Source organism: Strix aluco, chromosome 6, assembly GCF_031877795.1.
Source record: "Strix aluco isolate bStrAlu1 chromosome 6, bStrAlu1.hap1, whole genome shotgun sequence".
NCBI classification, from domain to species: domain Eukaryota; kingdom Metazoa; phylum Chordata; class Aves; order Strigiformes; family Strigidae; genus Strix; species Strix aluco.
The window spans coordinates 40,545,934-40,569,531 of record NC_133936.1 but is presented as its reverse complement, the minus strand read 5'-3'; the positions used below and the strand labels follow the sequence as shown (position 1 = coordinate 40,569,531).

At 43.9% G+C, this 23,598-nt stretch overlaps 1 protein-coding gene across 1 annotated transcript in view; it reads left to right on the top strand.

Moving 5' to 3' along the window:
- Positions 1–23,598, top strand: part of ABCA12 (ATP binding cassette subfamily A member 12) — a 113,852-nt gene that overhangs the window by 81,801 nt on the left and 8,453 nt on the right. The window contains exons 31-46 of the mRNA XM_074829975.1: positions 1,356–1,574; positions 2,225–2,421; positions 2,823–2,983; positions 4,591–4,815; positions 5,994–6,132; positions 7,476–7,728; positions 8,986–9,072; positions 10,336–10,429; positions 11,978–12,105; positions 13,012–13,099; positions 14,497–14,602; positions 18,053–18,107; positions 18,601–18,778; positions 20,654–20,769; positions 21,346–21,505; positions 22,823–23,091. Of these exons, the coding sequence (XP_074686076.1) occupies positions 1,356–1,574; positions 2,225–2,421; positions 2,823–2,983; positions 4,591–4,815; positions 5,994–6,132; positions 7,476–7,728; positions 8,986–9,072; positions 10,336–10,429; positions 11,978–12,105; positions 13,012–13,099; positions 14,497–14,602; positions 18,053–18,107; positions 18,601–18,778; positions 20,654–20,769; positions 21,346–21,505; positions 22,823–23,091 (2,475 nt within the window). The remainder of the gene's footprint in view (positions 1–1,355; positions 1,575–2,224; positions 2,422–2,822; positions 2,984–4,590; positions 4,816–5,993; positions 6,133–7,475; positions 7,729–8,985; positions 9,073–10,335; positions 10,430–11,977; positions 12,106–13,011; positions 13,100–14,496; positions 14,603–18,052; positions 18,108–18,600; positions 18,779–20,653; positions 20,770–21,345; positions 21,506–22,822; positions 23,092–23,598) is intronic.

The window sequence follows — 23,598 nt, the reverse complement described above, 5'->3', positions numbered from 1 at the left end:
CTCAGCAGTCCCTTCATCTATTAGAATTAAAGGTTCTTTTCTGCTTAGGAGCGTGCTTTTTAATCTGGTAGGATACCTGTAATACACTGCACAGCAACTGTTCTAGCGTTTTGTTCCGTGACACTTTGGTGCCTGGGGTTAGGTTGTTCTGAAGGCTGTGGGTAGCTTGTGCACACACCAAAGCTGAAGGGATATTAGCAAGAAAGCTTAATAAAGGTATACTTCATCTGTACAAACTCATGTGTTGGCTCGGCTGGAATGGCAGTGGGTTAATACACTGGCCTTTCAGCCCTTCCAGCCTTGCCATTTATAAATTATTATTTGAGTTGTTAGATAACAGCACTAAAACAGACCTGTAGAACTTGATTTCTCCACTGATATATATGTGCATCACTCTGAAAGCAACATTAAACTGATAAATAGAAGCCTCAGAAGATCCCAAACCAGTAAGACAGATGTGTGCTTCATCTCAGCTTATTATCAATTCATCTCATATCCTGTTTGCAAAGTGTAGACAAAGGTGAAGTGCAGAAAAGTATAAAGCTTCTTGAAACTTAGTGCAGGCTTCAAATCCTGAGTAAGGCTACAGGTTACTTCTTTCCTTTTTAATGATGGTTAAAAGTCCCAGGAGAGAGAGAAGCTCTGGGAAGGTGAAGGGCAGTCTGATAATGCATCTTCTCCCTTTAGATGACCTATAATGTGCGAGTAGTTATTCTGAGCAGAGGGTGTTTGACTCGGGTCTGTTGGGTATTGCTAGGTAGGTGATTATTTGCTTGAACTAGATGAAAGTGCTGCCCACTGTGAGGTGTCTTGTTGGGAAGTCCTCTCCCATTTCTTCTTAATAATGGCAGTGAAACCAGTGGTTAGTAAGATGAAGATGTGGTTTTCAATCTCTGTTGTGGTTAGCAATATGAGGCTGTCTGGATACTGCAGACAAACCTCAAAGAATGGAGAATAACTACATTGTATGACTTCCCAGCGATTAAATTGAAAGTCAAGGGTATTCATGAGTGTTGATGTATAGAATATGCAATAGTCTGACCTAGGGAGAGGAAGGCTGAGGACGATAAAAGTACATGTGAAAAGGAGCCAGAGTTCAGTGTGTGAGCTTGGGACTTGCCTTTGCGTTCCCGCAGAGGGATACAAGGATGTCCTTTGATGTTAATTGGCCACTGCTCTGCCAAAGCATGGTCAGACAGCAGAAGATGCAGTGGTCATGGTCTCTGGCTGGAAGAAGTGTGATAGTGATGTAAGGAAGCTTTGAAAGTGGTGATAGGTACAGGACCACGTGAAAAAATTACGTACGGCTTTTGCCTTTTTCTAACGTCTTTTTCTATTTATTTTTTCACTTTCAGATCTATTTTGACCGGGTTGTTCCCTACATCATCAGGTACTATCTTTGTGTATGACAAGGACATCAGGACTGACCAGGAAGTTATCAGGAAGAACATGGGTGTGTGTATGCAGCACAACGTGCTTTTTAACTACCTCACCACAAAGGAACACCTGCTGCTCTATGGGTACATCAAAGTCCCTCACTGGAGTAAACAGGAGCTCTACCAAGAAGTGAAGAGGTATAAAAATAGCAGGGTTGGAGAAGGGAGAGCAGGCTGTCAAAATTATTGTGTGGTAGTGCCATTGCCACTGCAAAGCTCAAATGAATGGTTTTGAGGACTGTTGCAGACCCAGCATAGAGTTCAAATAATGCCTTGGTCTGACTAGAGGAATATATAGATATCTGTGGCTGTAAGAAAACAAGGTCTCTTCTCCAGGGGGTTTACAAGCTTCTGTGGCAGTTCTTTGGAGATGAATTTATAGGTGTAAGGGTCTAGTCTTTGCTGCTTTACAGTTTGCCCCAGAAAGAGATTTAATCAACCAGTCAGAAAGATGATGTCTGCTTTATTGGTTCTGCAGAGAAGTGAAGCAGCCAGAACATCCCAGGGAGTTTGGATCTTGGTGTCCTCAGTTGACGAGGTTGAGCCTTTAACCTTGACTTGTCAGATGGAAACTTTGAACACATCCTAAAAAATGTTTTAAATTAAAATCCCAGTGACTGAGCTACAGGGTGAATCATCTCCCTGCACTGTGACCATTCAGTAGAGCAGTCCATACTTGAGCAGTTTTTCATTTGCAGTTATGGGTTTTTTGGATATTTTCAGATCCCCTGCTTTTAAAAGGTGCCTGAAGGACAACATTTGGGGGTTGTTTTTTCTTTGTTTTCAAGGACTTTGAAGGAGACTGGACTGTACAGCCATCGTCACAAGCTAGCTGGCTCCCTGTCTGGGGGGATGAAGAGGAAGTTATCGATAGCTATTGCTCTCCTTGGTGGATCGAGGGTGGTGATACTAGATGAACCAACCACAGGGGTGGATCCATGCTCTCGGAGAAGTATTTGGGAAATTATCTCCAAGAATAAAAAAGGTACTATGATGAGACGAGATGCTGCCCAGTGGCAAAGACAATTCTTGTCACTTTTGCAAATATGGTATCAGTGGCTTTGAACTGTGGGTTTTGGAGACCACAGAGAACGAATTGTGGGAGACTGGGATTTTGCAGGCCCCCTGGATGCATCCGGGTTTGTTTCTGTAAATTCACAGTGTCATTTGAAAAGTAACTTTACCGTAAGACACAATTTACAATACAGTAACTTTCAGCTTGTCTCTAATGTTGCCTTTCATCCAATTTCACTAATAATTACAAAAAAACACAGTCAATTTTTCAACTGATGTTCTGTGTCCCCTCATTCAGCGTAGCTTTCACCTGTCTCATGTAATCATGTGTATTTATTCTGTGGTGGCTGACAGCAGCTTTGTGTTTTCCAGGCAGAACCATTATTCTCTCAACACACCACTTGGATGAAGCAGAAGTTCTGAGTGACCGAATTGCCTTCCTAGAGCATGGAGGGCTCAAATGTTGTGGTTCTCCATTCTACCTCAAGGAAACTTTTGGTGATGGATACCACCTGACACTCACAAAAAAGAAGGTTTGTGCCTGAGTTGGTCCTAAATTTTCAGCATCTTGTGTGGGAAACTGAATCAGTCATATGACAGGAAGGTAGGAGACACGTCAGATATGAAGCATGCTGCAGAAGGTTCATCTCAGTCTTAGATGTCTGCAGTGGAATGGTTGTTCCAATATAATTTCACCTTCATGAAATAACTTCTTTATGCAACCACTTTATGCCTGGGTGAATGTGAGATGCTTTTTGGGTTGAAAGCCTTGGGTTTGGCCACACAGGTTCAAGAATATGCTGGACTGTTTCCTTGGGCTGCCAGTAAGATCAGTTTTTCATATGCTTCAACCAGTGAGATACCTGGGTTACAGTCCACTCTGCTCTCCGGCTTGCTCTGCCTGTCCCATGCTGGAATTCACATGCTTTTTTATAAATAAGTTTCCTGAGGAAAGGAAAGACAGCCTATATGGGCAGTTCCCCAAAACACAGGAGTCTTAGCTTCAGTCCCTCTACACAAAGCCCTGCAGCTCTAATAGACAAGGCAGAGGTCTGAACTTGAGCTTCCTGTATCCCAGGTGCACGATGCAGTCTTTTCTATTCTCCTTTTCCTGCTGGTGTCCTGTGAGCACGGTCACCTCAGCAGGCACTGCTGGGGGCAGAGGCAGAGATTCTCCCGTTTGTGAGCCCACGTGGAGCTGAGCTAGAGCTCTCAGCAGCTTTGTCTCTGAGTGGGGCCATCAAGGCTCTTTCAGGGATGCAGGCGCTTAAGGCTGTATCAGCAGGAGCTGAGTGACAGATCCAAGGATGGTAGTGGTACCAAACTATTGAGGATCTGTACATGAGCACGCTGCTTCTCGCTGAGAGGTTCCACCAGAACGTGTGGCCCCCGCTTCCCTCAAAGCAGAGGGAGGCTTTCCAGCAGGGCCACCGCACCAGCCGCTGTGGCCCTCAGAGAACAGGAATGTCAGTGCTCTGCTTTGTTGAAGAACAGGGTCTCCCTGAGGGTTAAAGTCAAGGCTGGGTGCAGAGTGTGAGGCAGCAGATGGGAAGAGTCTGTTGATAGTATCTGGTCTGGGGGAAAATACTTCTGCTTGCAAAGAGGGGGGAACTCTGCCCTTGATAGCATTTATTAAGTGCTGTTGGTAGCCCCAACACACAGAATAACGTGCAGGTACCATAAGAGATCAGTCCCTCTTCCAAATCGCTAGCAGTATAGATAGAGAAAATATAAAAAGACACACGTGCAGGCCCTGTTTTTCATGGGAAAAAGAGTGTATTTGTCCTGGTAGCTAAGTTCGGGTGTCAGCCCTCTTGTGGCTTGGCTTTTTCTCTGCTGTACCACAAAACCGCTAGCTAGTGCAAAGTAGTTGATCCAGCCCAATTCCAGTATCCCTGTAGGCAGAGGGAGCCCGGGGAGGTCTTTGATGGACCAAGATGGGCACAGTGCCACACCTCCTTCTTCAAGGGCCAGAAACCCACTTTCATCTCCTTTTGATATTTAACTTGAAATGTTGCGTATCTGGACTGAGATCACCTACTGATTATGCTCTGGGACAGGATTTGGACTAAATCCTGCAGTAGGAAATTAGACCTTGCAGCCCTCTCAGTGACCACAGAGTGTTTTCCTCCTTTTTCAGAACATGATAGAAGAGTGTGACACCACAGCAGTGACCTCCTTGATCCAGTCCCACCTCCCAGAGGCTTATCTCAAGGAGGATATTGGTGGAGAGCTCGTGTATGTGCTTCCCCCCTTCCAGTCCACAGTTTCGGGGGCCTACCAGGCGCTTCTCAGAGCCCTCGATACCAACTTAAGTGATCTTCACCTTGGTTGCTACGGGATTTCAAACACAACCGTGGAAGAGGTATGAGCTCAGGATCTGCTCGATTTAGTGAAATGTTATGGAGATTAACTTCACAGCACTGTGTAGCTCTGCTTTCTGGGCTAGACAGTGGCATGTTTTGGATGTGGGAGTTGCAGGCAGGGGAAGAAGTGGTTCAGTTGTTCACTGTGTTACACTTATGAACGTGTGAGTGTGTAGATGTATTCATAAATCTATACGTACACTAATGCAGAAAGTGTACCACTGTCTCACATTGCTAACAGCTTTTTGGCGTTTTACCCAGAAAATGAGATACTGGAGTTAGACTAAGGAGAGAGGGCAATGATGTGTTTCTCTTTGAACTATTCTCCTGGTCTCCATGAATCTGGGTTTGTCTACAGATGCAGTCAGCAGGGAGGGAGTTAGCAAACGATCTAGATGAACTTCAGCATGGATGCTGTAATGTGTAAGTGAGTCACCTGGTGCATCTTGGACTAACACAGGCACCTTTCTGCTGTGGGAAATCTCTGGTCAAATAAATGCAAACATTTAGTTGCATCAGAAACAAAAAGTAAATGATGTGCAGTGATGACCCTTGTCTTGCAGAAAGGAGAGAGGGAGATCATTATCCTTCTGCTCAGAAATTCTTGCTTGCTTTTAAGGTGTTTTCCTAAGGCAGCAAGAATGAGTTATACAGCATGTACCACATTGCAGCTTGGGTGCCACGACTGTGCACACTCCCAGCATGGAGGCAGCTGGGATTGTCAGAGGCTAGAGGGGAAAATATCCCAGGGAAACTGCCCTCCTTGTTTCTTCACTCATGCCATGCAGGAGAGCCATCTGGACGCTGCTCACTGTGCGGGTGTGAAGGGAGTAGAGTAATGTAGGGCCTGAGCTGAAATGCAGCTTCATTTACACCTACTCAGTAGTCACATAGCAGGTGGTATTAGGACAAGGTAAGTCCAGGGGGCATCTGCAAAGGTTTAAGTTTCCACTGCTGCAGCAGAAGAGATGGGAGGTGACAAGGAGCTGGACAACAACAATTTTATACTGAAAAAAAGTTACCTTCTCTCGCAGAACACAAAGGGAACAGAAAGAGGATTGTAAGTCACAGTTGCTGCACCAGTTACAGCTACAAAGTAGGAGAGTGGATTCTGATTATTGTTTTGGTAAATGGAGTAATTTGGACCAATTTTCCTTCATATTTTCTTGCTCCATAGGTGTTTCTCAATCTGACAAAAGAGCTAGTAAAGGACCAGCAAGAAGATGCTGAACTGCCCCAACAGCTGCCTGGAGCCAGCGGTCAAATTGGCAGTGACGAAATGTCCGTGAGCACGGATACCTTCACAGAAAGAGACGGTACTAAATTACCTCCAGGTTTTATTCCAGATTTGTCACAGATGCAAACAGTGACAGATGGACTGATTTGAGCTCCCTGTCTTCTTTCTTTGTTGAAAACCACATTTCACCTAACCAGGAATTGCAAAACCAATAAATCACTAGAAGTACAGCACTCAACAGTTGTTTAGATCCACTGATTTGCAATAGTCTGAATCACTGAATAAATTACAGAGGGGTTTTGTTTACATCCGCCTTCCTTTAAAATGATCCAGGTTTTAATCTAATCAAATACAATGTGTGGGTGAAAGAGTAAATGTATACCTCTGAAAGTAATTGCTGTAATTGATGTAGAGGATTATTTCTACATATCTAGTAGAATTGGAGAGAAATTTTGTGGGAAATCCTTAGCTTGTTGCAAAAGCAGCACAGCTCTGAGCTGGGTCCTCCTTGCTGCTTTTTGCTGTGTCCTAGCCATTGCAGTATGGTTAAACAGCTCAAAGGGCCAGACAGTTGGATTAACTCATGTTCAGGAGAGAATCAAGCTACACCAGTATCTCTGAGGGTTTGAGAGCTGCAAAAGGTGTCACAGCCCCAAAATGAGCAAATACCTAGTTGAAATGCTTTCTTAGAGTATAAACATTTTTTGTACTTGTAAATATACCATTTATAGTTAGGGAGGCATCCAAGGGACAACACAGAGGTCATTTTGTACTCACTTCTCAAAACTGACTTGCACTGTAAATGTTACTGTAAACAGGAACTTATATGCATAGAGAACTGTTTTGTGTCACCCCTAATGAGAGCACTGAAAAGGATTTGCTTTGTGTTGTATTATATAGGTTAGTATTTCATGAAGCGAAATAGATGGTACAGGATTTGGCTCTGCTTTTAGAATACCACAAGCCTGTCCATGCAAAAGATCAACTGGTTTATGTGCCTTGTTTTCTTGTTTCAGGATTAATTCTCTTCTTGATTTGTCTGACAACCTGCTTTCCAATGAAAATTTTCAGTTTGCAAATATAAAAGAATAATACATTTCCCCTGTAAGTTGCAGCTGGTAGGATGTAAGATAACTTGTTGTTTCTGAAAGCCTGTGTTCTTCTTGCAAGATCTCAAAATGAATTCACTACATGTATCCATTTGAAATTAAACAAAAAAAATGGTGCTACATGAGCTGATGACTCGAGCCAAAATCTGAGTCCTGTCCCAAGCCTGACCCTTGCATATGTTCCGACTTAGTAGTTTTGATTTGCCATCTGTAAAGGAGTGCAGGAAGCTAAATATACTCCCAGGGTACTATAACCGTCAATTCCCTGCATTTCACAAATACTGATTCACAAAATGTGTTCTTTTGTGCCCAGATCAGCTCCTGATCAGATCAAAAAGCCTGCAGGGTTTGCCCTTGCTGCTTAAGAAGACATCAGCTTTGTTCATTAAGAGATTCCACCATACCCGGCGGGATGTCAGAGGCTTCATTGCTCAGGTCATCCTCCCAGTCCTCTTTGTGATGGCTGCGATGGGACTTGGGACACTGAGAACTAAAGAGACTGAATATCCCGAACTGATTCTTTCCCCCTCTCTGTACGGCACATCCGACCAGACAGACTTCTTTGGGTGAGTGGTGTTCTTCGTGATCCTTAAACCCATTTGTTTATAAAGAGCTAGTTTTACCATTAGGGTTATTTCTAAGCACAACCAGTGGAAAAGTGTTATGCAGATAACATGTAGCTATGTTATCTGTGTAGTTATGTTACGCAGATAACGTGTAGAAATCCTGTTCCTAAAGGATCTCCGGGGGAGATGGCTTGGCTCAGACCAGCAATCAGAAAGCTTTACAAAAGCAACCTCTCAGTTGGAATTAACTGTGAAATACATGAGGAACATTCTTTGTGTTTCCCGTTGGAGTCCTCCAGCCCTGTGACAGCCATATTGTCCCATAGTGATTTTCTTCATATATGTACTCTTCCCCCAATGTGAAATAGAGGCCCCCACATCAGTTGTCTCCAACATTACAACTCTGGGATCAAATTCTATCCGTCTTCTGAACTGTCTGCATTGCTCTCCTCTCTGTCAGTACAGGACACGCTTTCCTGCCCAGGCCCCACTAGTCCAGGGCACACAGTCAATTTGAAGGGCATGTGCTTTTTCAGTGTGGTGAAGATGTCACCACTGAATTATTTCATTGTGCTTAAAAACCCTAGTACCAAAATTATTATAATTTCTATCATTCTGATTTCATGATGTGAACTGCTGTCTTTCTCCAGTGGTTCTCAGTTTTAAGTCAGAAATATAAAATACAACTCTAAAGCAAGCATGTCTGCTCTTAGGTGTTCTTTCTGAGGACTGCTCATGCCTTTCCACTTCAGGCCTGCTAGATGAGGGAATGAGCCAGAACTGCATGCCTGAGTCCTCTGTCCTAATGTTGTCTGCTTCTCCTCATGGATCATTGCTAGCGAGCTGAGTCAGAAGCAAGAAACATCTTGAATGACCAAAACCAAGTGGACATCACAGATGAGAGAGCTGATTGAGACAAGACTGGAAGTAGTGCCTGAAAATTGCAGTAGATGCTTTTTCCCTGGCAACAGAATCATGATTGTCCAAAAGTTCATCAGTATCTTGCTTAGGTCTAGAGGCAGCAAATCACTGGAGTAGCTGTGCAGCCCTGAGTGATGAGCAGTCCTTTTAAACTTGTGTGACTGTCCTCATGTACTGCATGTACTTAAGTGATTTGTAGGGCTAGCACCACAAATAACCATTTATTTAACATCTTAAATAAATCCTGTTTCATTCAGACACAGTTTTCCTCTGCTCAGTGGTAGTGGAAGTACCTTGAACATTTTCCTGGTTTCTTTTCTCTTTGTTAAATCTTAGGAATTTTAATGAAACAACAGATGCTTTAGTCGCTTCAATGCTTGCTTTCCCTGGAACGGATAACACATGCATGAATGAAAGCAATTCGTAAGTAGTTCTTGGTTTTCTTCCATTTAAATTCTGAATCTGCAGGAGAATTGACATAATGCTATTAGCCATTAGATCTTAATAACCACCTTTGATCATCTGCAGAATTTTCATACATTGTTACCACATGCAGAGAAGAAAATATCCCTTGCCTCTCTTCAGATTGACTTTCAGACTCTTTCAGCTCATTCGGAGATGTCTAACTGGCCTTTTGCAGGCAGGCACAGGCTTGCACTGCTCACGGACTTGATCTGGCGGGATGCAAGTCTCAGAATCACAGAATTGTCTAGGTTGGAAAAGACCTTGAAGATCATCTAGTCAGTTCAGAGCAGGGAGCTGTGTAGTCATGACTGGCGTGAAGCAGACCTCAGCCCTGCTGAGGGAGCTATGTGGCTCCCATGCCGCTTGGAGCAAAGGCTTGTGTCTGCCAGCACAGAACTGTAGATATTTTTGAAGACAGGAAATTATACTGTGCTTTAAGGCTGAGATAGAGACTTCCACACAGCCCCAGGACCTTGGCACTGGTGTTCTTTGCTTGCCCCAAGAAGTATGCACCACCACAAATGGACTCCTTTACTACTAGGAGTAGTAAGGAAGCAGCTTTGGTGGTGGCAGGGTGCCAGGATGTGAACAAGCTATTCCTGTATCTGGGAAGAAGTCCTTGCCTCCCCAATAATCCCAGTTATACCACTGAGCCCACCCAGAAAGTTCTCAGCATAGCTTTTGTTATCTGTATCTAAAAGCTCTCCCCTGAGGGCTGGTTTGTTTCGGACTCTGCAGATATATTTTCATGGAAGTGGCAGTAGAATCCTGGGCAGACTTGCATGTTCATACGTGCCACATATCTGCACGCAAATATTTATACTGAGTATTTACAGTGACCGCCTAGTCAATACAGTCCATCGCAGGACTCCCCAGTTATTGCGAGGACGATAGCCCTTATTTCTGCATTGTAAGATGTTTTTGGCCTTTGCGTGCTAACTCCTTACACTGTCTACCGTGGGAATGAAGTGGTGTCTGGATTCCTTCTGATCAGCTGAACAAATCCAGGCACAGAGAGCAGTAGTGAGGGCTCTCTGCTGAGAGGAACTGAAGACAGCAGGAGGATGGGTATTCCCTGAAGCACCCAGAGCTGACAAGAAGGTCTGCTTTGCTGCTGAAGCTACTCACTGCCATCCTTGCTGTCATTGAACATGACAGCAATTAGCATCATTTGCACACCTGAGCGTAGAGAACCTCAGAGGAAAATGTGTTCATTTTCAGGCAGTGTTTAAAGGAGGACATGCTTGGCCAGTGGATTACCAGTGGAAACCAGAGAACTAAGTATTCTGCCTGCAACTGCACAGATGGCATCCAGGTAATTTGAGTAAACCCAAAAGTGAGGGGGCTTGGGGGATATTTGGCAGGCATTGTAGGTTGGGAATGGTTTTGTGGGCAGGCATGACACTAAGGGGAACTCAGAGTTCAAATTCCTCCTCTCTTTTTGGCCTGGTTAATTTTGTACGTAGGATAACCACTGTCTGCACCAGTTTGGGGACAGGAAAGGAAACAGCGTTCTCAGAAGATTCGCGTGCTAATATATCTGCCTTGCTCCCTGTGGTGGGAAGAGTTTTAATGGTGGTTTTGAAGGTTGTATGATTGTCCCATTTACCAGAGGTGAACATGTATTCAAGAGGAAAATTGCATTTTATACAAGCACTGTTATTATATGAAAGCACAGCTATTATTGCTGTTTGCTCTTCAGAATTTAATTTTATGCAAAGTCTAGATCCATCTGCTTTTACTCTGCTCCGTATTATAAATAGTGATGATTAATAATATTAATTTGCGTTATGGTGGTACATACAGAACCAGATATGGGCACTGCTGGGCTTAGTGTCTTTACATGCACATGGGAAAAAGGTAGATTCTGCCCCAAGGATGTTACAATTTTACAGTCCAGTTTGAAGTTGAGCTCTCCTTCCTCCAGTGCTGTTCACCTGTCCAGCTTTTTTCCAGTAGGAAATCAGACTCCTGGTGCAGCATGATGCCATTTGTAAGATAAAGTATGTACTTAATTGAATGTTTCTAGTCATTTCTTAAAATGGAGCTATATTATGCATTTTTCTGGACATACAATTAATTTCACATCATTAAAAGTATTGGCATCGTTTCTCCAGTAAGTCAGGATAATGTTCAAAGCTGATTCTCACCTCTAGCAGGGGCAGGCAGGTGTTCCTCAGCATGACAGAAGCTATTTTGTGTATTCTGATGAAAAGTTATGAGCAGCTACACAATGGGGGAGGCCAGGGTTTTTGTTATGGATGAGCTGAAAGAAGCAGCCAGCACGCTGTCTGGTAGGACACTTCAACCTTATGAAACAGTCGATGTGACTTTGACCCTCAGCATGTTAAATTATATATTCAGGACTAATACAGGGTTTCTCTGAAGCTCTGGAAAATATTCCCAATGACTGACAGTAAAGCAGAAACGTAGTGTGTAGCTGCTGTGAAATGCAAGATGAGAGTTTGAGGCCGCCATGGAGTTTTTTGCTCCGTGAGTTGTTTTGCCCTCTGCATTTGTCTGTGCAGTCACTCTGATGCTCTGCTGAGTAGGATCAGCCTTAATTCAGCAAAAATCTTCCTACGTAGCATGAAGCACATTTCAAGGTCTCACTGATGTCAGTAGAACTGAAGTGTAGATTTAAGGAAAGGTTGTTTTTAAGCAACTCACTAAATATGTTCAGGACAGCATGCAGGGATGCATGCTGCATGTCTTTGCACCCTGATTTGCGAATCATCAGCTTCTGTAGGAATCAGTCCCAGGACCAGAATGTTGCCACCGCCAGCTTTCAATCTTGTCCTCACATGCTAGTTTTTAGTTAAAATACAGACGCTAACATTTTTGTTTGTTTGTCTCTGCTCAGACATGTCCACAGACGAACTACACTCCCCCTCACAGAAGGACCTTCTCCACACGGACACTGTATAACCTTACAGGGCACAATGTGGAGACCTACATTCTGGCAACTACCAAAGACTTCCTGCAAAAACGGTACAGCATGAATCTCCAGTCCTCCTCCTCTGAATTGCACTGGGAGCCGCCTCTCATATCCACTGTGCTTGAAGAGGTCACAGTGCAGTAGGGGTTTAGAAGGGCCTCTCTGCTCATGGTCTCTGTGAATCTGGTGAAAGGATGTAAAATGTCCTGCAATCATGGAGTTAAAAATTCATGCAAGTGCTCTGCTTGATCACAGCAGAGATAGCCTAGGGATAACTTGTCAATCACCTGTTACGTTGATGGATCGATGGCTGGATCCGCAGCCAAGCCTTTGTCTGACTCAAATGTTTAAAAAGAGGAAAATCTGACACAGCCTGTCATGAAGTAAACCCTGGGGAAAGACGTTCCTCCAGGTTTGATTCTCTGAAGAGTCTCAGTGTGTGCTTCACTTAAACAAGTGCATCCGTTCCAGTGAAATTAGAGGCTGAACGTTTTCTTGCACCATGGGGCTGTTAGAGCTATTAGTGTGTCTGGACTCTGCAGCACAGCCACGCAGCCTGTCTTGGGGCAAAAATAGCCTGTCATTAAGGTTGTCAAGGAATATGTTCATCTGCCATTGATTTAAACTGAGCTGCTCATCTTCTGGGTAAGAAGCAGTCATCTTATTCCAGTGTGGTAAGCAAGCGGGTTAGGAGTTCACACTGCTCCAAAATGTTTCTCAAATGGAGGCTTTCAGCACAGTTTTGTGATAGTACTGCCAAGTTTCTGTTTCCCTTTTTCCCCCCAAATAAGGGCTCCTGCAGCAGTGTTGGCTTGGGCACGCACTACGTACTGGGATGAGTTCTTTTAAGTCAAGCTAGAATCAACTGGGTTGACAGTGGCATGCTAACATGCACCAGCCAAAGGCATTAAAGCTTTTGAATGAGGGTAGCAATGCATTTCCCTCTGGTTTTCCCTCAGGTATGGTGGCTGGAGTTTTGGGCTGCCTTTGACCACAGATCTGCAGTTCGATATCAGGCCAGTGCCCCCCAACAGAACGTTGACTAAGGTAACTAACCTTCATCTGCTCGTCCTAGCATGGGAAGTGTGGGACCAGGAGAAGTGATGCTGAGTTGAGGGATGTTTCAGAAAATAAAGCGAAACCCTCTGAAAACTGCAGCTTGGCATGGGAGAGATGACTTGCAGTTCATTTCCTTTTCTCTCCCCATTCCTCTTTATTGGTCTGACTTCTCTTGCTAGCAGGAGACAATTTTTCTGCTGTCATAATTTTATTATACAGAGGTGAAAAGATCAATTACTAGCACCTTTATCTCATGAGAGAATGTATATACCTTAACTAGGGCTGGTGCATTCTGACATACTCATTTCTCTGTTTCTGCTCAGTGAAAATGTTGTAACACATCAGCGTTAGAAGTACCAAGGCTGAAATCTGAGGTAGCAGGGAAACGCAAGTTTGTTGACAAGATCCTCATTGCAAAACCTACTACCAGGAGAGTGCTCCTGCAAGAGCAGTGCTGTTTTCAGAAATGGCTCCAATAAAAGGGAATCACAGGGTTTGTTTCACTAATACTCAGAGCTCATATAATGAATGTGCAGATGTTTCCACCCCTCCAATCTTACAGCTTCACCTTAGATCTGAAAGCTATAGCTATCTGCTTATCACATCAGATTTAATACCTGGAAACCTCAGTAGTGTTGGAAGCAGGGCAGAATCCAGTCCTTGCTCTGCTAGGGCAAGGAGAATGAAATCACTGAGCACGCAGGACATGGGAATATGCAAAAGTGGATGCTGTGGGCTGTGTTTAAGCTTCTAACTTTAATAGCCTAAGCTCTCTGCCCTTTGGTAGGTAACTTACACCTCCAAAGTGGGTGCTGTGGGTTGTGCCTGAAGTAGGTGAAGGTAAATTGCCTCAAAGTGCATGTCCTGTGATCTGATTTTTTCCCCTCAGTCCTCAGGGTTTATTGTAGTATAGGTAAGAAAAGTTATCATGGGGAGGGAAGGGCTGTTGCTGAATGAGAAGGTGACAACTGGCTATTTTTTGCCCTAAAGCAACCTTTCCCCCTCTGGCTTTCAAGGGGTGTTAGACATTTGACTGCTTAGCCTTCTTTGGGAAGTCCCCACCACTGGTGTTCATCAGATCTGAGCAAATTATTACAGAGAAGAAACCAATTTTCTGTACATTTATGTCACATATCCAAGCTAGTGCTTCTTTCTTCTCTCCCAGAAAGTAAATGAAGCTGATGGGACAGCTTGTGCTGAAAGTGAAATGTGCTTTTATACTCATTCAGTACTTGATGTGGTTTAATCATTGGACTTTGACTTGTCGAGCTTATGACTTCAGATAACAACCATGGAATGATTCATTTGTGCAAGCTGAACAAACCAAAGGTGTTATCAGTAACAATTTCTCTCCCAAATTGTTTCAATTTCTCAATTGTGTGCAGGTGTGGTATAATCCTGAAGGTTATCACAGCCTTCCAGCCTATCTCAACAGCTTGAACAACTTCATTCTTCGAGCTAACTTGCCAAAAAATGAGACTTCCAGATATGGTAAGTGTCCCTTTACATGAGCAGATAATTTCTCCCCTTTGGGGGGAATATCCTGGTTCTGTTGAAATCAATGACAACACTTACTTTGACTTCAGTGAGGCCATTTCTTTATTCCCAATTATGCAACTGCTTTAAAAATGGAATTGAAAAGCATGAATAAATCACTTATTTCATTTGTCTTAGTCAGAGACTCAGGGGAGCTGGGCAGGGAGGACCCCAGCTCCTACATAAAACACTTCCTTCATCCAAAAAAATGCCAGTGGTTGCTATTTGATTTATTACTTCTCATCATGGTACTGAAATAGCTGTCTCTTGATAGGTGTCCATTAGTTATGCATAGAAAGGCTACTTTAGGTCATCTCTGGGGGTGGTTTAGATTAGTAAATTTTAATATGTCACCCTTCCGCTGAGAGCAACTCAGGATGTGTGGGTATGTGTATGTTTGTGTTTGAGAATGAGAGAGAGTGAGATTAAGTGAGAAACATAATTTTCAGCTATATTTTTCTTCTGACACATGACATACACAGATTCCAAGGAGTGTTAGTAGCCCATCTGGGGTTATCAGTTCTCGTAGCTTCACCTCGGTAATGTAATGCAGCAACGCAATTTCCTGCTGATAAATTCTATCATGGTTTAGCCATATATGGTTTAAACCCTTTACATTAAGGGTGTGGCATGGGCACAAATATATCTGTGTATGTCTGCCTGTCTCTAGAGGTGGAGGTGGTGCGGGGAGAAGAGAAAGATTTATGTTGATGCCATTTTGAGAAATCTTATACAGAGATTTATGGGATCTGACGAGAGTAGCAATTGTGTGCAGAAATGCCCTACTGATTGATTTTCTTTGACAAATGGTGCCCTTCCAGCCATGTCCTGGTCATGCCTAGCCCCCCTCACCTCAGAGCCCTGCTGTTCCAGGTGACAGTGCAATAGGTGACAGTGTCTCTTTGCTCATAAGATTATTCCTCACTGAAGTGTCTGAACTGAACTATAATGGAAAAGGCATCTGGTCTGAAGCTTTGAGTGTCATGCCATGAATTAAAGAAACAGCAGAATGCTGATTACAAGTCAAAACAGCATGTCTGTCTTCCCACCTCCTCATATCGATGCACTGCAACTCCCCTCACAACAAGCTCAGCTCACAACAAGTGAAACCAGTGCCTCGTCCCCACCGCCATCCTAAAATACCCACTGGCTCGAGCCTTTGAGATTTGCAGCATGCCCTCCAGGTCAGAAGGTTCAAGCTCTTCAGTGTGTGCTGCAAAAGCATATCACAAAGCTGCAGCCTCTGCCCGGGTGCGGAGAGAGGAGACCTGAGCCAGGCGCTTCCAGCGGCAGGAACATCCCAGAGCAGCTGAATTATTAAGCAGTGAAGCTTCTTGCCCTGTCTCTGTATTCCCAACACATGCTGTAGCAAGAGCAAAGGCAGGAAGCTCGTGTGAACAGTCAGAAAGTTTTCACAGGGAAAGTTTTATACCAGCAAAATAACAATTTTCAGTGGGAAAGAATAGCAGCAGTTTTTATTCCATCTGTCCTGCTGCTTATGTGTTTTTGGACAGAAATGCTTAGTAGTAAATGACCAGACAGATAATTCTCCACTTCCCACTAATGATCCAAGCCATAGAATGGGGGAAATAAAATGAATGGACTAGGATAGCTCCCCTGGGGTAGTGTAAATCCAGTTTGAAATACAATTGAACAGACGTTCTGCGTGGTATGTTCCTGGCAGCTAAATCTATTTGTTGTTGTGACGAATAAATGACAGTTTAAGAACCATTGAAATGGCCAGATAAAAGTGTGTTGCTATTTCAGCAGTTTGAAAGAGGTGCCAGTCCCACGTTAGAGGTTTGACTTAGACTGCGTATATTTAAAAAAATACATAAAAAGCTTTTTACCCCGTCACTAAGCAAGTCATAATAGCTTTTGACTTATGTATATTGTGCTTTCTCTTCTCTCAATCCCAACCAACAAAAAAGAGAAAGCATTGAAATGGAAATTTTGACTTCTAGCCTAAGCTCCAGTAAAGGAAAATGGCTTTATAGTGAAGTATTAACAGATTAGACAGACGGTATCTTTCTTTCTCTGTCTCTCTTTTAGAGAAGGGAAACATTCCCTGGCTGTTTGTGTGGCTTTATCAGCAGCCCAAGATTTTAATTCCATTTCTCTCACTGATGACAAGACTGAGGGTTTTTTCCCCTCCAAAATGAACATCCTATGAAATCTTCCCTTTCAAATATATTTGTTCAGTACAGCGTTTGGTCAGCTAAACCCCTAGTCTCCTCCTTTCTGGTGCCCATGTCAGAGTGGTCATTCTTAGGGAAAATAGCCCAGAATAGTTCTTCCTCGTATAACTGCTGAAAGGCAGGCACCTGGCTGTAAGGAGCTTAAATTTCAGAGATGGCATGTTCTGGCAAATCTCTCTGGATTTAATAGCAGCTGGAGATCCTCCAGCACTCCCTGAGAACTGAGGCATTTACTTAGGTGTCTAAACACTGATTGAGAACCTTGGTTTTAGGCACATAAACATCTTAGCCTAAACCCTTTCTTAGGTGCTACAGTCTTAGAGATTGGTCTGTCATCTTGGTGGAACCAAGGCAGAGACCTTCGCTGGAGGTTGGAACTGGCCCACCAGAGCACTGCCCGGTTCCTCCCTTTCTTAGAAAACTCTGTTTTTATAGTCACAAATTGCCTCCAAACAAAGCAAATGCACTGTGATGAGCAATACTTGTATATTTTGAGCTAGGTCTTCTCCTTGGTAAAGAAGTACTTAAACTAAATCTTCTGAAGATATCTGCACTTGAGCAGAAGATGTCTCTCTTGCAGCCTGTGCCTGACACAAACCCATTTTTAAGGGTTCTTTTTGGAAAACATCACACTGGCCTTACAAATGCAGTAACTAGATTTTTGCTAGTTCCTTTGGACAAAATGATCCTTATTTCCCCCCTCCCCCTAGCTGCATAAAACAGAATAGTTCAGGATTAACTCATTGCCAAACTGGGAACGAAAAAGCCTTAGCTTACTTGGGTTTATGCTAGCACCTCAACAGATGCCCATATTGAGAAAGCAGCTTTAAAATGAGACATACTAATCAGTTTTGAGTTTGTCAGTGTTGAGGAATTCAACCTAAAATACACGGACCCACAAGCATGTGCCTAATTTTAGGTGTGGGAGTGCCCTCACTGAAGTGAGTGATACTATCAGCCAGATAGATGCAGAAACAAGGCCTAGGGTTTGAATTCTAGAACTTCCGTGCATCGAAGTGAAGTCGTGGGAAAAATGAGGATGCTCAAAATCCTGCCCAAGATCACACCAAGATGACAGAGCAAAACCCAGCTTTTGATCTGCTTTTCTTTTCTACTCAGTTTTCTGTGTTACTGTCGATATCAGAAACTGGTCAAGGAAGCTTTAAGTTAGCTGCATTTTCAATTTCTGTTCTTTTTGTTTTTGTAGGTATTTTCTTATCAGCTCACCCATATCCTGGAGGACAGAGTCAAGAACAAGTAATGTAAGAAGATTCATTTGGCTGATGCCTGAATTGTTTAGCTTGAAAAGGAGCAAACCAGCTTCTTGGAAACCATAAACCAGCCTAAATTACTGAATATCCTTCTCTAAATGATGAAACTGCTCTCTTCCTTGTCTTCATTCCCTCTACGCATGAATAGCATCCTCTTCCCATCAGAGCTGCTGATTCCTGTTAGGGTTTCTTTGCAGGATCCCATATAGATCTGGAGGTCACAGTTACAGCATCACACATTTTTGTGCTTTGGCACGATAATAATAATTACATAAATTTCCCTGTGTCCTTTCCAATCAATGCTATGGTATGGTGTTATGACTCAGTGCTGTGGGTCCTTTTTGCTAGGTGTAATTACCATCAGCAAGAGGTGCTGGTGCAGAATCAAGACCTCTTTGCTTCTCAGCTCTAATCAATGCCTCTGCAATGAGGGAAATCTGCCGCTTTGACTCGCCACATACATCTTTCTCTGCTTTCTCCCCAGGCTCAACAGCTTACTCGACATCATAGTTTCGATGTCTGTTTTGGTTGGCTACTCTATCACAACGGCAAGCTTTGTGCTCTACGTGGTAAAAGAACATCAAACCAAAGCCAAACAACTGCAGCATATTTCAGGCATTGGGATGACAAGCTATTGGGTGACTAACTTCATTTATGATCTGGTAAATAATTCACATTTCTAAATGCACCAAGAGTAGCATTACACAGCAGGGGAAAAAAAGTTCTTTATTTAAAGTTGGTTGCCTAGACTTGATATTATTACTACCAAGAGTGTTATGTAGTAATTGTTCTCCAAGGCATTGAAGACTATTAAATGTGAAGCGCAACACTGGATTTTGCTAAGCGAAGGCATTCCTTCTCTCACGAGTGTATGCAAAACACTCAGCACATTTATATGAGAGCAACACACAACAGGCCACGGCTTGATTTCAATTTTAACATCCAAGCAGCTAGCTGCTTTTCTGTTAGCTTGCAGGGCTAGATTATTTGTCATGCAGGCTTTACGCGTCTGGGGTAAGGCTTTGGGGCTTCAGGCTACAGCCATTCCGGAAACCCTGGGAGTATGGGGTATGGCATTAGCAGACATCTCACAGCTGACACTCCCCTGTGGGGCAAAAATCCATGGCTGGGTTAAGTGCTCTCTTTAAGATTATATATTATAAAGGTTTTTAAGCCAAGGAAAGCTACTAATGCAGCTATATGCCTTCCAGGACCTGAGCAAGTTCCTTTCTACAGTGCTGCACTGCGCTGTACAGATTTACCACCTTGTTCCTATAGACAGTTGAGCTCTCCAGCATTGTGCTGCATTACGTGGCATAGGCATGCCCTTGTTCTCCCTGAAGTTAAGTTTCCACATGGTAAAGAGGGTTAATAGCACTGCTGGAAAGCATCGCTGGGCTAAGAGAATAAATATGCACAGTATCTGTAGACTAAAGTGCTTTGTGTCTTATGAATTACCTTCAGTGCACAGTGTCAAACCCTCCCACAGAGATCTGCAAGTGCAGACTATCTCTGCTCGTGAGCTTTGGCATTGCCAGCTATGCTGTAATGGCGATCGGCTCCACGTATCCAACAGATTTCTGTAGATGCAGTTCTGCTAGTGCCTAAAATCCCAGTGATATCAACAGTTCCTGAAAACACGAAATCTTCAAGGGCATTTGTGGCCGGCCCCCTTTGATGGAGTGAGGGCTAAGGGCTGAAATCCCTTGGGGAATGTGAGCCTCAACCCTTCCCACAGAGCACAGCCTAAGCTTCTAGGTGCTTTGGTAACACCAATGCACGTTAACTAAGCAGTCCTAACAGTACTGTGCTCACCACTGAACAGCCTGTTTATAGGGGCTGGGATGATTAGGCAACAGCACAAGTATCTCCTGCCTGCCAGGAGGGGCTTGGAAGGGGTCTGAAGGCAGCGTGGCTGCAGCCTGGCTTGGCCGAGCAGCCCTGAGTCGCAGCGCAGGGGTAAGGATGGGGCAGGCCTGTGTCTGCTTCCCTGATCCAGGCCCTCTCTCCAGCACTGCATGTTTGTAAACCAGCCTGTGGAAAAGTCCCCAGAGTGCTTGCCACAATCAGTATTCAGCGGGCTGAAACTAATCCAGCACTCCCAGCAACTTGATATTTCTCAGTGAATCCCTGCCAGTAAATTCTGTTAAATCCCAAAGCTGGGGAAGAGAGGATCCTCTCAAGGCAGAGGTAGGTTCCTGGCTTGACTCAACATTATAAAGACTAGATTTACAGGGCACAATGAAGTGCTCTGACTGCAAGGCTAAAAACCCAAAGGGGTATTTTTCATTCACAACATTTTTTTAAGGCACTTTCTGCCCACAGCCCTGGATGTTGAGGCTTAGCCTATTCAGAGTGGCTTTGTGGGAATTCATTTGCAAGACTCCCAAAAGTCTCAGGAGTGCTGACACCCCTTAGAAAACCCAAGATGGACTTGTGGGACCAGAGTCAGACCTGACATTGTTGCTTCTGCATAGTTCTAGAAAAATGTTTAAGAACTATCGTCCTAATAACATCTTTTTAATATCATTTTGCAGGTACTTTTTATGGTCCCTATTGGGCTCTCAATAGGAGTTATTTCATCCTTCCAGATACCAGCTTTCTGCAACAACAACAACTTACTGGCAGTATTTCTTCTGCTGTTACTGTTTGGGTAGGTGTGGAGCTTAGTTATTTAAGCATCATTGCACAGAGTGAGGAACGGGATATTGCAGGCTGCTGCAATTTGAGATCCAAGGGAGGAATACGTGGGCTTTTTTCTTCAACGTGCACTTTACAAATGGTGACTAGTTGCTCCTTCCAGGAGCAGTGAGCTAAACTACCGTTGTCATGCCTGCTTTATTCAAAGCAAACTCTATATGAGGGTATGAAATATTCAAGGTCACAGTGACAGCCCAAGCTGTAAGCAGATGCTTACTGAACGATTGCAAAATTCAAGATATAGAAGCATTTCAAAAACAGAAGAAAAAAAAAGTCTCCTGGCTTTGAATCCTCCAGGCCCAGTGTGTGGGCTTTCTAGTTGAGGCTCCATGTTTAAAGTATGTATCATAAACTTTTTCTCCAAATTCTAACAGATACAAAGGCAATTCTCCTTCTTTAAGCTCCTGTAATATGGAAATCTAGTCACATGCCAAAACAGCACTGTTACGTTGTGTGAGGTCTTTAGTTGTTTGTTTTCAATCGCACTTTGAGTTACTGTAGTTTTCTCTGCACTGTTGGCAATTTATAGATATGCAACGTTTTCATGGATGTACCTGCTGGCTGGGTTTTTCAAAGAAACAGGAATGGCCTTCATCGTTTATGTCTGCGTCAACTTGTTCTTTGGCATCAATACCATCATTACTCACTCGGTTGTATTTCTGCTCTCCCAGGAGAAGGCCACGGACCAGGTAGGTACCCTACTAATCCTAAACCCTCGGTGAAACAACCAGAGGCTTCGTGTTGAGTTTGGTGGCTTTGATCAGCTAGCTGGTTTCAAGATATCTGAAGTAGACCAAGCAGAGGACACTAGTTGCAGGACTGTTCCCTATAGACGGGACAGGACTCAAATACGAGTCTTGCTTGTCTGTAAATCTGCACCCCCACCAAAGAAGGAAAGGATGGTGACAGAGGGGAAAATACAAAAAGAGAGGTAGAAAACTGCCCATGCAGAGAAAGGTGGGTGTAAATGTTTGATACAAAGTTGATGGGGACTTCAAGCCATTGCTAAGTTCTTGCAGCACAAACTGTGGAGGGTGACAACTAGATGTCATTGCCCTGAGTCTGACACGTGCTGTATTAAGCCCAGCACCAGCTGTCTGTCATCTAGATCTGTAATGCAATCATCTTCTCCCTGCAAGGATGAAAAATGGCTCAGAGACAGTGATGATTCCCTGAAGTAAAGTCTTCTCTTAAACTGAGATATCCCTGGGAATCACGGGGATAAAATGTATACCTTACATTTAGTTTTCTTTTTTTAGAAAGGGCAGTTGTTGTAAAACAATAGCTGGGTTGGATTTTTCTCCCTAGCTGGACACTGCTTGTTTAGCAACCCCCTGGATTTTAGGGATGTGCAATTATGATCGTCTTCAATCCCTCTGTGCCCCGGTGGCAGGGAGTCAGTTTCTTTCCATGCTAATTTACTGCCTCTCCTCTTTGCTGTGTGCGCTAATCCTTTCGTCTGCTAGAAATGTACCAAATCTCTGTGTATGAGAGTTCTTAGGTGTGAGACTGCACACTGGGCTGTTTTGCCATGAATTAATTGGAAAATTTATTAAATCTATTAAAGCCAAATCTCTTGTTTTGTGGAGATGTTTGTCCAAGGGAAAGAGAGAGGACAGTGCTCCGGGGGAGTGGGCTGGTCTGGCAGCTGTGCGGTTTGGGGAGGCGCTGTGCAGCTCAGAGGCAGGGTTCAGCTCTGGCTCACGGTGGGGTTTGGGCTGCTGCAGGCGCAGGTGAGGCGGCTGGAGCAGCGATGAGGGACTGCGTGGGGAACTGGCTGCTGTTTACTATGGGTGATCACAACCTCAGAGCTGCCTGTTGACTTTTCTGACCTTGTGCCTGTGAAACGAGCTGTCTCCAGAGCTCTTTGCTCTCAATTTATCTCTGCTCCGAGACACAAGCAAATCCCAATGTAATTGTTACACTTCAGTCCCACAGTAAAACCTATGAATTTATTCCATGAATAAAAACAGTGACTGACTGTGCTGCTTTTTGGTTTTTTTCAGGGCTTGCGTGATCTCACTGAAAACTTAAGGCATGTGTTCCTTCTGTTCCCACAATTTTGCTTTGGCTATGGCTTGATTGAACTGTCGCAGGATCAGGCGCTGCTGGGCTTCTTAAAAGCCTATGGAGTGGACTACCCTGACAAAACCTTTGAGCTGGACAAGACTACATCCAAGCTGTTTGCCATGTTTATCCAGGGCACCGTGTTTTTTGCCATTCGTCTTACAGTTCATGACAGGATGATTCAGAGAGTCTGGAACAAAACACTAGAGTAAGTAACATCTGGAGTCTCGCAATGAAAACAGACCAAGCCAGCGCTCAGTGGTTTAATTCTGGGCTCTTGCACCATCACTGTCAATTATGAAGCTCATAAATTTCCAAGACACTTTGCAAACACGGAGTAAGTTTTCTCTGGCAGCAGTCCCGGTACCTACCAGTAATTAGAGTATCAACTAACAGAGGAATAGGTTACTGGAGTCCCTCAGTAGTCCTTCCTTGCTGGCTGAGACTGTGGCCCTCGTTTCAGGGCTCTGGGTTTGGTGGCTGATGTTCAGCTGGTTGGTAAGAGCAGTCAGTCCACAGACAACCTCCTCTCTTTGGATCTCCCCATCTCCTCTGGCTTGCGTGCACACAGGGAGGAGCGAGAACAGTCCTGTCACCTGCATTATGAGTGTGTCCACAGTGCAGGACCTGCTCCAGCTCAGAACAGTTGCTGAAAAGGAGAACAAAAATAGGCAGAAAGAGAATGCTGGATTTTTTAATTCCCTAAATGGAGCAA